Source organism: Anolis carolinensis, unplaced genomic scaffold (genome assembly GCF_035594765.1).
Source record: "Anolis carolinensis isolate JA03-04 unplaced genomic scaffold, rAnoCar3.1.pri scaffold_10, whole genome shotgun sequence".
In the NCBI taxonomy this organism is placed as follows: domain Eukaryota; kingdom Metazoa; phylum Chordata; class Lepidosauria; order Squamata; family Dactyloidae; genus Anolis; species Anolis carolinensis.
This window is the reverse complement of record NW_026943821.1, coordinates 19760980-19779216: the sequence shown is the minus strand read 5'-3', so window position 1 is coordinate 19779216 and position 18237 is coordinate 19760980. Positions and strand designations below refer to the sequence as shown.

The window sequence follows — 18237 nt, the reverse complement described above, 5'->3', positions numbered from 1 at the left end:
TCATCTGCTCAGACTTAGGAAAAAAAATGTATCCATATCTCTTGCTAAAGGTGGAATTTTCCCCTGAGCTGCTTGGCTGGTCAGCCGTGGAGGCTGCGTTTGGGAGCCGCTTGACAGTTTTAAGTGATGGAAAGGAGGACCTGCCAGGGTTTCCAAAGGAAAATGAACTCCGGAAAGGACGAAAATAGGCATCTTTGGATTTGCCCTTTTGCTGAGTCACATCCTTGGCCCACTTGTTGTCAACTTTAGTGGGAAACAGTGGCTCTCTAGGCTGATTCTTTCCTACTTCAAACTGGGGATTTTTGCTGAAGTGTTAACTAGATATGAGACCCCTTTTTGGCTTCCTAAATGAAACGAGATTTAGTCGACACATTGGGGATAAATGCTTGTTGTTGCCGTTTATGGAGTGCATAGTTTCACGTTGCAATGAGTCACGTGCAAAAGTGTCCAAAATCCATAGATATGTGTTAGGCAACCATATCCTTGCCATTGCATCCAATCCAACCTGGTTTTTGGAAGGAAGGAGGTCCATTTATAAGGGATCTAGTGTTGCCTGGGTGGTTGAATGAATTGTTTATTGTACTAGCTATAGGCCATGACATCAGTAATATACAACCTTTATAAGCACTTTCCAATATCAACATTAAAACTTATTAAAAAATTAAAACTAACTCTTTAAAATTATGATAGCAGCAACATAACAATGACAGTGTCTGATTTGTATCATCCCAAACCATCCCCATTTCCATTTCTGACCTCAAGTATGGATTTTGCTACTTTAGCTCTGATCTTTTGGGCTGCAATTGCAAATGTGGCAACCTTTAGTGTTATACTTTTGGAATAATCTGCTAGCAAGTCACAGATCACAGGTGGTCTGTTACAGCTGGTGGCCCATTGCGTGCAGTACCTTGACTATTATTTATTATTTATAGTATTTATATTCCGCCCTTCTCACCCCGAAGGGAACTCAGGGCGGATCACATTACACATATAAGGCAAACATTCAATGCCTAAACATAGAACAGAGACAAAGACAAACATAGGCTCTGAGCTGGCCTCGAACTCATGACCTCTTGGTCAGAGTGATTTGTTGTAGCTGGCTGCTCACCAGCCTGCGCCACAGCCCGGCCTGCGCCACAGCCCGACTACCAGCTTCTCCTGCAGAGTCCATTGCTTTATGGGGTTGTTGTATGTTTTTCCGGGCAGTATGACCATGTTCCAGAAGTATTCTCTCCTGACGTTTCTCCCACAGCTATGGCAGGCATCTTCAGAGGTGTGAGGTATCCTCAGAGGTTGTGAGGTACCTCTGAGGATTCCTGCCATAGATGTGGACGAAACGTCAGGAGAGAATACTTCTGGAACATGGCCATACAGCCCGGAAAACATACAACAACCCTGGGATCCCGGCCATGAAAGCCTTCGACAACACTCCATTGCTTGATGTTTTTCTTTTTGTAAAGTTGGCAAAGTCCAGGATTGAACCTGGGACCCTTTTGCCTGCAAAGCATGTTTTCCGTCCCTTTGCTGTGACGGACCCCAAATCCCTTTTTTTTGGTACCAGGACAACCTTCCATTGCATCCATTCTCACATTTGCAGTGGTCCAGAATACTCCCTTTTAGGCTCATAATGGAGGAAAGCACGCATTTGTAATATTACTCAAGTGTATCCCGTACTTCCTTGGTGCCACATTCTTCCCCCTCTGAGCCTGGGGTGTCTGTGTGCCGTTTTCTCCCATTCGGCGTGTTGTGGGCCTTAGCCGAAGGAGTCCCCGGAGCAGAAGAGCCTCCGGACAGTGAAGGTGCCGCCCTGGTGTCGCCCGGGCCCCGAAGAGCCCAAGGAGGAAGAGGAAGAAGCGCAGAAGGAAGAGGATGGTGCCGCAGTAGGTCCAAGCCCAACTGGGAGCCGTCTGGCCACCAAACACGTTCGGATCATCCAGGCGTTCCTCCAACAGGGGCTAGCTGGGATGGTGACTCCAGAAGTGGAAAGAATGATGCCGAGCCCTGGTTTATTCACTTAATTAAAGTAAATAAACCAGAGTTTATTTGCAAGTAATTTCATATCTGCAAGAAAAATACCCCTAGAATGGGTATTATACCAAACACCGCCTGTTCACTAGGGTTAGGGACACAGGACTTCCACATAAGTGGAGAAAATGATTATGTATACAGTAGAGTCTCACTTATCCAAGCCTCGCTTATCCAAGTTTCTGTATTATCCAAGCCATTTTTGTAGTCAATGTTTTCAATATATCGTGATATTTTGGTGTTAAATTCGTAAATACGGTAATTACAACATAATATTATTACTGCATCCCATAATTACTGCCTCTAGTGGCGTAGGGGATAAAAGCCTCGTGACTTGAAGGTTGGGTTGCTGACCTGAAAGTTGCCAGGTTCGAATCCCACCTGGGGAGAGTGCGGATGAGCTCCCTCTATCAGCTCCAGCTCCATGCGGGGACATGAGAGAAGCCTCCCACAAGGATGGTAAAACATCAAAACATCCGGGCGTCCCCCGGGCAACGTCCTTGCAGACGGCCAATTCTCTCACTCCAGAAGCAACTCCAGTTGCTCCTGACACGAAAAAAAAACAAAAAACTGCATATTGAACTGCTTTTTGTCAAATTTGTTGTAAAACATGATGTTTTAGTGCTTAATTTGTAAAATCATAACCTAATTTGATGTTTAATAGGCTTTTCCTTAATCTCTCCTTATTATCCAAGATATTCGCTTATCCAAGGTTCTGCCGGCCTGTCTAGCTTGAATAAGTGAGACTCTACTGCATAGTTTTTTTTGCAATATATTGAATTGAAGTTTACTATTATGGTCACAGAGCAGAAGTTTAAACCTTTAAAATGTTAAAAACAGAGTTTTTTTAAAGCATTAACATTAAAACCTGAAATTCACAACATTAAAAGCCGAAAGTCCATAATATGGAGTTGATCTACACTTTATGGAGGAGCCACCAGTGGCACAGTGGGTTAAACCGCTGAGCTGCTGAACTTGCTGACTGAAAGATTGGCGGTTTGAATCTGGGGAGCGGGGTGAGCTCCCGCTGTTAGCCCCAGCTTCTGCCAACCTAGCAGTTTGAAAACATGTAAATGTGAGTAGATCAATAGGTACTGCTCCGGCAGGAAGGTAACAGCACTCCATATAGTCATGCCGGCCACATGACTTAGGAGGTGTCTACGGACAACACTGGCTCTTCAGCTTAGAAATGGAGATGAGCACCAACCCCCAGAATTGGACACAACTAGACTTAATGCCAGGGGAAAACCTTTACCTTTACCTTCCAAGGAGGTGAAAATTATACACACAAACACAAACGTACCTGAATGTTTTAATGGCAGTGAGTTATTGGCCTGAGTGTGACGTGTATTGTTGAATAAGAATTAATGGCAGATTTATTTCATTGATCTATTTACAAATTTTGATTCCATTAACACAAACATGAACAAAAAAGCTGGTAGATAGAGAGGGAGGTTGAGCATCCCTTACCTGGAATTCAGAAATAATCTTGACTTAGATTATTAGACTTAACGCTGTTAGACTTAACGTCAGGGGGCAACCTTTACCTTTACCTACTACACGTTATAACTCCTATTTTGCAATATATATTGCTATAGATATAAACACACACACCTATATTGGATTTTGCTCAAATAAGGGGGAAGTCTCAAGTGTGTTGGAAACTGCACTAAACCGAGCTTGATAGAAAAAACGAGATCTCAGGGCTAAAATGTTGGATGTCTCATCATAGGTTTATGCCAAAGGAACTAGAGATTCCTAGAGAAGTGTTCTCTCTGTTTGTTTATTTGTTCATTCATGAAAGGAGGTGTTCTCTCCTTTTATTTATTTATATTTATTAATTTGTTTAGCTAGTTATTAAGGGAGAGAACATCTCACTAGGAATCTCTGCTTCCTTCGGCACAAACCTGTGCTCAGTTGAGATCTTGTTTTTCCCGTCAGGCTCACTTTAGTGCAGTCTCCAACACGCTTGAGATCCCACCTCCAAGTTTCTCTTTCCACCCCCCTTCTTGCCCCCCATCTTCCACTGGTATGGAATGGGTTTCTAGAATTTGGGATGCTCCCTGGATCATCCGTGCGTGTTTCCTGGTGCCGGCAGCTGGACGTGTGCGGAGTACTAACCCACTTTGTGTGAATGCATGAGGATCCGAGTTCGGAGCTGTGTCGGCTTTGCGCACTCCCACAGCCCTTGTCAGGTGCCACACTGGTAACCGCAGGCCATGCATGTGCATACCTTTGTGTGCATTCATATTATGCTCAGGCATTCTCTCTTGCTCTCTTGAGCACTTTCCGAAATCAGTCACATTTTGAAAGCAATTGCTATTGGGTGTTTCTTTTCTTGCTCAGTTTGTTCATGATTACAAACATTTCTGGGATTTGAGGTGGAAGTATTATTTTTTTGAAAAGCAGGGACTAAATACAGAGTTGCAAATGCATTTGTGCCCATTACTCTGCGTTCTTGGCTCACTGATTACTATATATATTCATGTATAAGCCTAGTTTTTCAGCCCTTTTTTAGGACTGAAAAAAAAAACCTCCTCGGCTTATACTCGGGTGAGGGTCCTGGTGGGCTTATATTCAGATTGGCTTATACTCAAGTATATATGGTATATTTATTATTTTTCTCTATTATTATTGGTATTGTTACATTTCTTATTTTACTCTATTAATTATTATTATTACATTTATTATTTTACTCTATTAGTTATTACATTTATTATTTTACTCTATTAATTATTATTATTACATTTATTATTTTACTCTATTAATTATTACATTTATTATTTTACTGCATTTATTATTAATAATACATTTATTATTGCACTCTATTTATTATTACATTTATTATTTTACTGCATTTATTATTATAATTACATTTATTATTGCACTCTATTTATCATTACATTTATTATTTTACTGCATTTATTATTACATGTATTATTTTCCTATATTTATTATTATCATTATTACATGTATTATTTTGCTCTATTATTATTAAAAGAATACATAAGCACATTTACATTGAAGAAGATGAGAATAATGATTTAATCAAAGTTGGACAGTCTTATCTTAAATTTGAGCTTGATGTAAGGTCCTAGATGTGCCATTGGCCAAGTTGGCCATGGATTCAGGAAGATGAAGTCCAAAACCCCTGGAAGCATTAGACCCGTGGTTCTCAACCTGTGGGTCCCCAGATGTTTTGGGCTTCAACTCCTAGAAATCCCATCAGCTGGTAAATTGGCTGGGATTTCTAGGAGTTGTAGGCCAAAATACCTGGGGACCCACTGGTTGAGAACCACTGCATTAGACTGAGAGCTGGAGTGGAGTCATGGAATGAATGTCCTGCACAGAAAGACCATCTGCTGCAGGTGACACGATGGGTGTTGTACCGTGAACGGACTCCTCTGAAGCCCTCTCTTTTCTGTTCTTTTTTCCAGCCGCGAGAGAAGGGCCGGATGCGCTTCCACCGGCTGCAGAACGTTCAGATTGCGCTCGAATTTCTGAAGCAGCGACAGGTGAGAGCCCCACACATGTCCCGCACTCCCGCTCCCATCCTCCCCTCTCCTTCCATGGCTTTGGGGGCATTTTCCTTCCTGGCTGCTCAAGTAAGTCCCAAAGCTTTGCATCCTGCCTCTCATTGCGAACTTGGTCCTCAAAAGCCGTGATCCCATTCAGAGCTTGAGAAGTCTGCTTTGAGTCTCGTAGGGTGAAAAAACACTTAGGGAAAAAAAACATTTCGAGGTCCATTTTTTTTTTTTACCTCTCTTCCACCTTTCTTTCCAAACATTCTCCAGTTTAGTGATTTTTTAAAATGAGATATTCCCTGTTTCTCCTAAAATAAGACATCCCCAGAAAAGAAGACCTAGTAGAGGTTTTGCTGAATTGCTAAATATAAGGCCTCCCCTGAAAGTAAGACCTAGAAAAGTTTTTGTTTGGAAGCATGCCCATCGAACAGAACACCACAGAATGCAGGATCGGTAAATGTATTTACCATAGAGTGTTGTACATGGAAATAATGGTAGTAACAAGAAATTCTTGATAGGATTCACAGTTTGTCTGGTTATGCTGGTTTGTGATGACAACCACTGTACAGTATATAATAAAAGTTCAATTTTTTTATTCAACAATAAATGTGAATTCTTCTTCATGGAAAAATAAGACATCCCCTGAAAATAAGACCTAGAGCATCTTTGGGATCAAAAATTAATATAAAACACTGTCTTATTTTCGGGAAAACACTGTAACTTTCTGGTTAGAACCAGTGTAATAGAGTGCTTTGTATTTCAAGATGAATCTAATTAAAATTGATCTAAAACCAGAGTACTTCCTTTTGGGAATTACAGACTTTAAGATGGACTTCAACACAGAAAAGCTCTTCACATACTTGGTAACAGCGGCTAGGTTTATGTATAGCGAAATTATGGAAAATGCAAGAAATTCCTTCGATTGAAGAATGGATACTGAGAATAATTGACATTAAAAATTTGGATTTATTAACACAAAAAGTATCACAAAATATCCTACCAAACCAATGGACAGACTGGGCCAAATTGCGACAATATTTGTTAAGAGACAAAATAGAACTTTTATAACTCTTATAACTATACTGATTAGAAATCTTAGACCTCAGAATTTTTATTTGCCAGTAAATCATATGGGAGATAAAGAAGATATGTTCCACGAAGCAGAGGATCTGGAAGTGGTATATAGCCTAGGGATTATTATTATTATTTTCTTTCTTTTTCTCTTTTTTTCGTTTTGGGCTTCTTTCTTTCTTTCTTTCTTTCTTTCTTTCTTTCTTTCTTTCTTTCTTTCTTTTTTTCTTTCTTTCTTTTTTCTTATCTTTTCTATAACTCCCAATTGTTCCCCTACTTTTTATGTATACACTTAAAACTATAAATAAAATATTTTAAAAAAGATGAATGTACTGCAGAGCTTTCCAAGCATTTCAGGTTGGAGACACACTTTTCACTAAACGCTCATTCGTCTTCCTTTTCTTTCCCTGAGGTCTTCCCAGTTCAGTCCCAACATGATGAGAAGCAGAGAGGGGCCTCTCCCTGTTTACCTTCTCTGTACTCAATGCCTAATTTGATTTATTTCACTTGTGTGAACGCCCCTCCCTGTCGCTGGGAAGAATATTTTCTCCTTGGGGCCATCTCTCTCCGGTGCCAAAATGGTGCCAGTAATGTGCTTGTCTCCCTATTTGTGGCCTGGCATTGCGTTCACCGAGCCGGTTGTGTAATGCTTGCCCAAGTCTGGGCTTGCGTTTTGTATGATCTGCGTATTTTTTTATTTTTGCTATGAAAAAGAGAGCATTTGGGGTGGTAGCAGATCCAGTCTCCACTGGAAACTAGACTAAATAACCTGAGCCAAGAAACATGGAGAAACATCTCATTTAAAATCTTGCTTGCTTTTTCACAAGTTGCATGATACTTTTGTGAATTAAGTGGGAGCTAGAATAAACGGCTGGAGCTTTACTGAAACATCTCCATCAGCCCTTTGCAAAATTACATTTAATTGACATCCTCTGGGCCAAACGTTGACAGAGTGATGAAGAAATGTCATTTAGGGTCAAGGCAAGCTGTCTCAAAATGGCCCAAACGCCCATTGAGGACATTTCTTCAAGTTCCACAATTCTGGAGACCTGAGTTCGAACTCTACTTGGTCATACAGACCCACCTGAGGCAAGTCACACTCTCTCAGTCTCAGAAGAAAGCAAAGGCAAACCCCATCTGAGCAAATTCAGCCAAGAAAACCCCATGATATGTTCACCTTTGGTGTTATCTCAGCACCATTTGCATCCCTGCCTCTTAACTCCATGAGTATCAAGGTCTTGCAGGAAATACACAGCTTGTTTCTGACGTTCTTTTGGTTCCCTTCCAGGTGAAGCTGGTGAATATTCGCAACGACGACATCACGGACGGGAACCCAAAGCTGACCCTGGGATTGATCTGGACTATCATCTTACACTTCCAGGTAAGGATCTGGGCTTCATTCCTCTCCTTTGTGATGAAGACTGCTTTCAGGGAGCTTGATAGGGTGGATGAATCAGTGCAATACATTGGAAAATAAGCAGATTGTTTGTATAATTACCGACTGTGGAGCACATTTGCAGCCATTGAACTATCAGCAAACTTTGTTGTGTTGGCTACTGTTTAACTGAGTTTTCTGGCCAAAATTTGTTGTGCTTTTGGGGTTTTCTATGACCCTCAGTTCATGACGATATCATTTTACGATATGGAAGGGCCCTGCGTCTTGCTACCAGTCTCTCTCGAATCACTTTCTCTGATCTAATTTGAACTCCGTTATGTTAAAATGCTTTGGATTTGGCGATAAGAAATGACTTCCTCTTGCGATAGCCTTTTCTTCTGTTGATGATCTCAAAAATGGATGGTGATTCATAAAACATCTATGGTATTATCACTCAGTGGGTGTGTTTTACCCTTGGTTTTCTTGAGGCTGTTGGATTCCTAATTTTGCTCTAGAAAAAATATTTCAGGCATTTTTCAAAAAACACTTCTCTTGTGCCATCAAGTCAGGTCCACTTTATATGCGTCCATGTGTGCGTTCAAGTAAATTTTCAACTTGTGGTGATTCCAGGGTTTTCTTGGGCAAGGAATGCACTTCCTTCTACTTGGTATTCATTGATGGCCTCCCATCCAAGCACGGACTCTTAGTTTCCAAAATCATGTTTGGTTTAATATGTACTCTTTGGGGTTTCTAGGTTCTCCAGCACAACTCTGTGGTCAACCGTTGTCACTGGAGGACCCAGAGATTCTGGGGGAGATATTGTATATGCTCGAAGATAAGCCGATTTTTTATTTATGAGCTGAAAAAGCCTCCCCGGCTTATATTCGGGTCAAGGTCAAGCCAGCAGCGGAGCCTTGTATGTTTTCTTTTCCAAAACCTCCCTTCTCCGTTTCTCCTCCCAGGCTGGTTATCTTATTTTTTTTGAGAGAGAGAGAGACAGAGACAAGAAGCGAATGTTTTCAAAAGCGAAAGGAGCTTGTGAGAGAAACCCTTGCAAGCCAGATTGCATGGGCAGAAGGGGAAGAAAAAAAGATATTCTTGCAAATTTGCACGATTCATTACTGTTATTATTATTATTATTATTATTATTATTATTATTATTATTACTACTACTACTACTACTACAAAGGGAGGGAAGGAGGGAAAAGAGAGCAACAGAAGGTGTGTATTTCTTTTTATTCCTAAGGAAACAAAAATGAGGTGGGTTTTTTTGGGAGAGAAGTTTTAAAAAGCCCTTTCTGGCTACTTTTAGAGTTTGAAAGAGGGAGAAAGAAAAGAGGTGGGAAAGGGCAGGAGAAAAGAGGACAAAGTTGTTTTTAGGGGAATATTGCAGGAGGAAAATGCACATAGAGAGAGGAATTGCAAAGGTTTCAGGGGGAAATACACATGTGAAATTAGTATATATAATGATAGATCTAAATCTAGCTCTGCATTGTTTATGTAGGCATTCTATGTTTGCCTGTTACTATGTTGGAAGCTGGCCTGAGTCCCCAGGGGAGAGAGATAGGGCAGGGTACAAATGAAGCTGTTGATGATGATGATGATGATGTCATAAAGTTATTGTTGCTTTTCCACTTACAGAGTTAGTTTACTGTTTTTCTTTGAAATACAGTAAATATTCAAAACATTTAACCCACTGATGCCTCAATTAATGTAATTTTATTGGTACAGTAGAGTCTCACTTATCCAACACTCGCTTATCCAACGTTCTGGATTATCCAACGCATTTTTGTAGTCAATGTTTTCAATACATCATGATATTTTTGGTGCTAAATTCGTAAATACAGTAATTACTATGTAGAATTACTGCATATTGAACTACTTTTTCTGTCAAATTTGTTGTGTAACATGATGTTTTGGTGCTTAATTTGTAAAATCATAACCTCATTTGATGTTTAATAGGCTTCTCCTTAATCTCTCCTCATTATCCAACATATTCACTTATCCAACGTTCTGCCGGCCCGTTTATGTTGGATAAGTGAGACTCTACTGTATCTAATTTCCTGCATTTCCCACCCTCAGCTTATACTCGAGTCAATATGTTTTCCCAGTTTTTTGTGGTAAAATTAGGTGCCTCGGCTTATATTCAGGTCGGCTTATACTCGAGTATATAGGATTCTTTCTGGATGACAAAAGAGAGTCCTGCGCCTGTTGCACATATCCTTGTGTGGCTCCTTTCTCAGCCGCTGGGTGATGCTGCTGTGCCGAAAAAAAGGGAAGGACGGGATGGGATGGAGAGTCTGTAGCAGCACAGATGGTACCCAAGAAGCCCAGAGAGGGGGGAGGAAGGCTTTTCGGATGGAGAGAGACCTTGGTTAGGCATAAAGCGCTCTCAGCGGGAGTCCCTGGCTGGTGCCCAATTGGTTGCTGCAGTTTGGTCTGAGGATTTCATAAAGGGATTTCTCACAGCAGGGTTGGAATGGAGATTGGCCCTTGTAGCATCTCCTTTTCATTGCATGGGGTCTGTTTGCTCCCTGCCCTGGCCCTGGTGGCTGCCTCCTCCTCCTCTTCCTCTTTTCCTCCTCTTCTTCCTCTTCCTTTTCTTCCTCTCCCCCTCATCCTTCCTTATATCCCACCTTTTCTCTCTAAATAAGAAACTCAAAGCAACTGAGCAAAACTTTCCCTCCTTTCTTATTCTGTGCCTTGATTAGAGGCATGAAATAGTTATTTATTTATTTATTTATTTATTTATTTATTTATTTATTTATTTATTTACAGTATTTATATTCCGCCCTTCTCACCCTGAAGGGGACTCGGGGCAGATCACATTGCACACATATAAGGCAAACATTCAATGCCATATAACATAGAACAGAGAAAGAGACAGACGCAGAGACAATTTAAACCTTCTCCAGCTTCCAGCGGGTATGTTTGATTCCAGCCACAGGGGGAGCAGCTGCTTCATCATCCACTGCGACGGCAACTTCCTCATTCCAATGGCGGCTGGATTATTCTTATGGTGTCGTAAATTAGCCTCCCCACATATAAGTGGTACCTAAATTTCCTACTTGATAGGTGCAACTGTCTTTTGGGTTGCTTAGGTCAGCAACGAGCAGGGGCTATTTTAAAAAAAATTTAATTGTCGGGTGCTCACCCCGATACGGGCTGGCCTCGAACTCTTGACCTCTTGGTCAGAGTGATATATTGCAGCTGGCTGCTAACCAGCCTGCGCCACAGCCCGGCCCCTTAATAAATTTTGTAGGATGCAATTATTATTATTATTTATTATTATTATTATTATTATTATTATTATTATTATTATTATTATTATTATTATTATTACATTGTAGAGCCAGCTGTAGTTGTGAATGCCCAAGCAAAATAAGGATCTTGCTCCCTTCAGTGTTTTTTAAACACTGAGCATGGATTCACTTTAAATCCAGTTTCTGCCTCTGTTACATACTGGGACTTGTAGTTTAGGGAGGGGCTTTTAAATTGCTCAGCCAGACAGGTCATGGGCCTCATTAGACTACTAAAGTGAATCCATGCTCTAGTGCAATGGGTGCCCAGATATTTTGGCCTTCAATTCCTAAAATTAAGAATATAATATATAAAAACCATACTTCTCTGATGCTGTAATACTGCAAATACCTGTTGAATAGCAAGCGGTTGGGAGACAGATCTATTTGGCTTAGAGCTGCGCCAAATTTGGAAAGATGTAATTTGCTTAATTTTTGCCAAATGTCTGGGTGGGTCTTGGTGCGGGTTCTGAGAATAGGCCTCAGGTGTCAGCCTTGTTTTTGCCTTGGTTGTCTCTTCATTTGGAACCTCCTTTGGAGCTGGAAAGGGATGGCAGAGGAAAATCCCTTTCGATGTTATCCAGGCATTTTCTGTAGGAAAGCTTTGTCCTCTCTCCGTGGCTAAACAGTGACTATTTGGTGGAGGAAATGCAGGTGGCAATGCCATGATTATGCCAACATCCAAACAAGCTTCTTATTGGGATGGATATCTACTTGTTGAGTATTAATAAACATCTTGATGAGGATTGATAAACTGCTTGCAAATGGCGATTTCAGAGTGATATTCAATGACCAAACATGTTTTATGTGATGTCTCCAAGTTGCCGTTGACTTATGGCGACACCATGATTTCATATACCGTGTTTCCCCTAAAATAAGACAGTGTCTTATATTATTTTTTTACTCCCAAAGATGCGCTAGGTCTTATTTTCAGGGGATGTCTTATTTTTCCATGAAGAAGAATTCATATTCATTGTTGAACAAAAAAAATAACATTTGTTCTATACTGTACAGTAGTTGTCATCACAAACCAACATAACTAAACCAGACAAACTGTGACTCCTGTCAAGAATTTTTTGTTACTACCTTTACTTCCATATAGAACTGGTATGTAAGCCACTCCGAGTCCCTCTGGGGAGATGGAGGTGGGGTATAAAAATAAAATTATTATTATTATTATTATTATTATTATTATTATTATTATTACATTATTATTATTATTATTATTATTATTATTATTATTATTATTATTATTATTATTATTATTATTATTATTATGTACATTTACTAATCCTGCATGCTATGGTGTTTTGTTTGGCGGGTGCTGGGCATGCTTCCAAACAAAAACTTTGCTAGGTCTTACTTTCAGGGGAGGCCTTATATTTAGCAATTCAGCAAAACTTCTACTAGGTCTTATTTTTTGGGGATGTCTTATTTTCAAGGAAACAGGGTAGTCTTTATTTATTAGCGGTATCTCTCACCTTGCTTTCATGACAAGATACAAGGCAGGCTTTTCTTCCTCAGAACTCCATCCAAACTGATATTTATCCATCCAATCACTTATCAGGGCTTATGTTGCTTAGCTTCCAAGATCAGGTGTGATCTGATGCTTTTAGGGCAGGCATGCATAAACTGGGCAGGCTTTGGCCCTCCTGCCGGGTGTTTTGGACTTCAATTCCCACCATTCCTGACCTCAGGCCCTTTCCTTTTCCACCTTGGGCCTGACCAAGAAGCCATGAAATCATCCCTTTGAAACCTGGGCAAACTTTGGCCTTCCTGCCGGGAGTTGAAATCCAAAACACCCAGAGGGCCGAAGTTCACCCATGCCTGCTTTAGAGCATTGAGGCCAAATAAAACACTATATAAGTAGACTAGCTGTGCCCAGCCACGCGTTGCTGTGGCAAAGTATAGTGGTATGGGAAATAAAGTATTGAGGAATTGGTGGTAGTTAAGGTAAAGGGTAAAGGTTTTCTTCTGACATTAAGTCCAGTTGTGTCCGACTGCACACTGAAGTGGATTATATGGCAGTGTGGAGTCAAGATAATCCAGTTCAAAGGAGATAATATAAGATTATAAATGGGTTATATAGCTGTGTGGAAGGGTCTGAGTCTGCACTGCCATATAATCCAGTTACAATCTGATAATCTGTATTTTATAGGCAGTGGGGAAGAGGCCTAAGTGAGGCCTAACTCTGCCTGTCCCCTGGGCTGAGTGGGTTGCTAGGAGACCAAGTGGGCGGAGCTTAGTCTTCTAACTGGCAGCAATTGGATAAAAACAATTATTCCTCTCCTTCTAATTAGGACTTTATTTTTCTTTTCTTTTTGTTGTATGAACGCAGAGGCATTGATGAGGGGTTGTGCTGCCAAGTTTAGTGTTTCTGGGATGTGTAGGCCGAAATTTCATTACCCTTTTATATATATAGATAATATTGATCCAGCAGCAGAATTGATGAATTAATGTGTAGCACGGAAACAGAAGAGACAGCCGATTATCGCGTCTTTAACTTTCTTTATAATATTAGAACATTAGATTGTTATTATTGGATTATGGTGTGTTATTAGGGCAGTTTTCTGCTTTCCCGTGTGAAACTTTGCTCTCCTGTCTTAGAGTTGGTTAACAATATGTTACCATATAATTAGCAGCCAACCTGTCCTTGCTTCTCCAAAGAGCACTGTTTTCTGAAAACTCATTGCCCGTCCGTTCCTCTGGCTCCTTCTCTGGGAAATCCTTGGCATTGAGTGATCCTTGTGTTGCTTTCCTTTCCAAAGAGGAGGAAGCCAGACCCTTTCCAGCATTTGGGACCTTGAACTAGTTTGGGAGATGCTTGTTTTGTGTCTTTTCCAAGGGCACAATTGACCCCTTCAATAAGTCAAAGCCTCCCTTTGACTCTCTTAACATTGGACCACAAGTGGTCAGCGACTTACCCAATTATTTTGTATCTCTTTGCATGCGTTTTCCTCGTAGGGTTTGTGATACAGGGTGTGGCAGAAACATTTTAATGAATAAATAATAATTTGCATCTTTTGGTGGAATGAAAAGGTGCTCCAGGGAGAAAATGAACTAAAGAGAATGCACTTTCCTCAGGTTGGTCAGACCACACCTGGAATACTGTGTCCAATTTTGGGCGCCTCAGTTGAAGGGAGGTGTTGACAAGTTGGAATGCATCCAGAGGAGGGCGACTAAAATGATCAAGGGTCTGGAGAACAAACCCTGTGAGGAGAGGCTTAAAGAGCTGGGCATGTTTAGTCTGCAGAAGAGAAGGCTGAAAGGAGACATGATATGTATAAATACGTGAGGGGAAGTCATAGAGAGGAGGGAGAAAGCATGCTTTCTTCTGTCTTGGAGACTAGGACGCGGAATAATGGCTTCAAACTACAGGAAAGGAGATTCCACCTGAACATGAGGAAGAACTTCCTCACTGTGAGAGCTGTTCAGCAGTGGAACTCTCTGCCCTGGAGTGTGATGGAGGCTCCTTCTTTGGAGGCTGGATGGCCATCTATTGGGGGTGTTTTGAATCCAATTTGCCTGCTTCTTGGCAGAAAGGGGTTGGGCTGGATGGCCTATGAGGTCTCTTCCAATTCTTAAGATTCTATGATTCTAGTTCTGAGTCTGGATTTTGGTCCAATTTCTGACCGAGATTTTGGCATTCCCCCATTTCATCCCTGCAGTTCTCATGGTGGTCCTCCTTTTATTTCCAGTATTTATATCCCTCCCGTCTCACCCAAAGGGACTCAGGGCAGCTTACAACCATGGCAACAGTTGGATATCGATATTGAACAATACATAAAACCAATTAAGACTATTAAATACAATATAAAATTACAATGTATAAATTTAAAAACATATGCTTTGGAAGACATTTGTCTGTGTGTGAATCATCCCCTGAGTAAGGAGCCCCGGTGGTGCAGTGGGTTCAATCCTTGTACTGGCAGGACTGATGACTTAAAGGTTGGGTTGCTGGTTTGAATCCAACCTGGAGAGAGCGCGGATGAGCTCCCTCTATCAGCTCCAGCTCCATGCGGGGACACGAGAGAAGCCTCCCCACAAGATGGTGAAAACATCAAAACATCCAGGCGTCCCCTGGGCAACATCCTTGCAGACGGCCAATTCTCTCACACAAGAAGTCGCTCCTGATATGAAAAAAAATCCTGAGTGTCCACCTTCCCCCGGTGGCGAAGTGCATTAAAGCGCTGAGCTGCTGAACTTGCAGACCGAAAGGTCTCAGGTTCAAATCCTGGGAGCAGCTTGAGCGCCCACTGTTAGCCCCAGCTCCTGCCAACCTAGCAGTTCGAAAACATGGCAATGTGAGTAGATCAATAGGTACCACTCCGGTGGGAAGGTAACGGCGCTGCATGCAGTCATGCCTATGGCCACATGACCTTGGAGGTGTCTCTGGACAATGCCGGCTCTTCGGCTTAGAAATGGAGATGAGCACCAACCCCCAGAGTCAGAATGACTGGACTTAACGTCAGGGGAAACCTTTTTACCTACTTGGAGACATTCAATCCTCAGCTAATAGTTTTGGGTTCCAGTCACTGTGTCCCCTTTATTTTTATGGCTACAGGCAGACCATAGGGACTTGCTTCATCTCCAGAGCTGAACAGCTTAGCAAAAATACAGCAGTAACCAGGCTGGAGGTAGACCCAAAATAGCTGGCATGTCAACACAAATACCTAGGTGCAGCGGGGCTTGGCTTTCCCCACCCGTGTTCTTCTTGTTTCCCATCCTGGCACCCATTTACCTCCCCACCCTTTCCCCCCAAATTCTGTGTCAAGCCCACAGCAGCCCCAGGCGTGTGTTGTTTTGCGCCTGTTCTCCTTCCCCGATTGTACTAAAAAACCTCTCTTTTTCTCCTCCCTTTTTGAGGGCTCCCTCCCCATCGCACCTTTGTTGTGGTGATGATGCTGATGCTGTGGGTGGGAGGGGTGTTCCTTTTAAAAAAACTTGGCTCTCCGATCCCCATCTCCGTGCCTGGTGCCACACCCCTCTCCTCCATCCTTCCCTCCCTCCGTCTCCCTCTCTTTCTCGTTCCCTCCTTTTGCCCCCTCCCTGCCTTTTTCTCTGTCTGTCTGCTTCTCTCGCGCTGTGTGTGTTTGCCTTACGGAGAAGGGCAGCGCTGCTCCCATTACCTCATATTTGGAGAGAGGACGCCGCAGCCAATCCGGGCGCCGTCTGCTTTTAGGTCAAGTGATTTCCGAACTGCAGTGAGATGCTTTGAATGTGTCTTCCCTCCCCGGCAGCAGCAGCAGCCTCCTCCTCCTCCTCTTCATCGTAAGATGGCTGTCGGAAAAAGGCAGCCTCCGGAAAGCGAAGCAAAAGGAGACCAACCTGGGATCGGCGCGTCTCGTGTGCGCAGGGACGTGCCAGCCTTTGCCTCCGGTGCCTGCCTGTGTGTGTGTTTTGAAAATGTGCGTCTAATCTGATGAAGCGGCGGACGGGGTTTATCCCAGAGGAGGAGGAGGAGGACAAGGCCGGCTTAGCTGCATTGTCACGGGGGCCTCGCACTCCGGGGCAGTGGGATGGGGAGCACGCTGGGCTGCGTTAAGGAACCGAAGGAGGCTGGCGGCGGAGGGGAGCCCGCAAAGGCACCCTTCTCCCCGAAGAGGAAGAAGAAGAAGGGCCGCTTCAGGCGCAGGAGGAAAGGCAGGAAGGGGACGCCCGAGAGAGCGGATCCGGCACCGGAGGGATCTTATGAAGCCGTCGCCGGAGCAGGGGAAGAATTGCAGCAGCAGGATGATGAGGCGGAGAGGAACCTGTCCGCGGCTCCGTCGGAGGTGGAAGGGAAGGACCTTGCCAAACGGCTGCACCAAAACGGCGCCTCCAAAGAGCCCGACGGGACGGAGGAAGGGTGCCTAGTGCAGGTGAGGGAGCGCTTCCAAGGGGAGCTCCAAAGGGCTCACTTGGTGACGGGGAAGCCCTCCTGCTCCCCCTCTTCCTCCAAAGCAGGGAGCCCCAGAGACCCCCTGGAAGAGGGCACCACCGTCATCGCTCGCCTGCGGGACAATCCGGCCGAACTCAACCGCGAAAAGGTGAACAGCCAAGTTGTGGCCCACCAGAGATGGGGCAGCAGCCTAGCCGTCCTGGTGCCATGGCCCAAGGAGGAGAAGGAAAAGGAGAAGGAGGAAAAGGAGGAGGAAGAGGAGGAGGACTCGGTGGTGGTGGTCTGCCGCTCATGGGACCAGCCCAAGCCAGAGGTGCCCCTGACGGTGGTGGAGGAAGCCTGGAACGCAGAGGATGTGAGTGAAAGCATCTCTTGGGGTGCCTCCTGGAGCACGGCAGAGAAGGGCACTGTTTCGGAGCTGTCCACGCCATCTCCTTTGGCGGACCAAGCGGGGAACCAGGAGGCCTCAAAGCTCCAGCGAACGCCTGCTGGCCAAGAGCCACCCGCGGGCACTTGGGCCAAGATGCCCGCCTCCCAGAGCAAGTCGTCCTTCAGTGGCTCAACGTCCAGCACTTTCTGGTGCTCCTCGGGGTACGGCAGCGACCCTAGCCACACGCAGGGCAAGGCCCACGGCAACTCCCCCCACGAGGAAGACCCCCAAAGAAGAACGCCGGCAAAGAGGGACGCCCGGCCAGACGAAGGAGGGGTCAGTGCCAACCTCTTTTCTCCTCTCCTTTGGGCTGAGGGTGGGCGCAAGGCCTAAGGAAGGCAATCTTGGCCTCTAGGTCTTCTTCTTTGAGGAAGTGGCTGCTGATGGCCTCCATTTGCAGGCTGGCAAATCAGGTTAGGGTCTTCGTCCCTTTCAGCACCTTGGACAGCTCCTCTAAAGTTCTGCTTGGAATTCAGATTCATTTTACTAACATGGCAGCCACTGATGGTGGGCTGTGAAAGTCCCATCTCTGTGGGCAGGGCATTAAAACAGGCTTGGGCATCTAAGGTACATAAAAAGTACTCCGTGTGAGCAGTCAATGAGCTCTTTGTAATCTGGAAAGTGCCTGCCCA

The 18237-nt window shown here is 43.6% G+C and overlaps 1 protein-coding gene across 21 annotated transcripts in view; it reads left to right on the top strand.

The window, feature by feature from the left end:
• Positions 1-18237, top strand: part of macf1 (microtubule actin crosslinking factor 1) — a 319723-nt gene that overhangs the window by 110819 nt on the left and 190667 nt on the right. For 11 of the 21 annotated variants that reach the window (XM_062962874.1, XM_062962875.1, XM_062962878.1 and 8 more), the window contains 2 exons: positions 5463-5540; positions 7909-8001. In XM_062962874.1, the coding sequence (XP_062818944.1) occupies positions 5463-5540; positions 7909-8001 (171 nt within the window). Of the gene's footprint in view, positions 1-5462; positions 5541-7908; positions 8002-16203; positions 17882-18237 lie in introns of those variants that run through there. The other 10 variants (XM_062962866.1, XM_062962863.1, XM_062962864.1 and 7 more) reach the window with 8 other exon arrangements.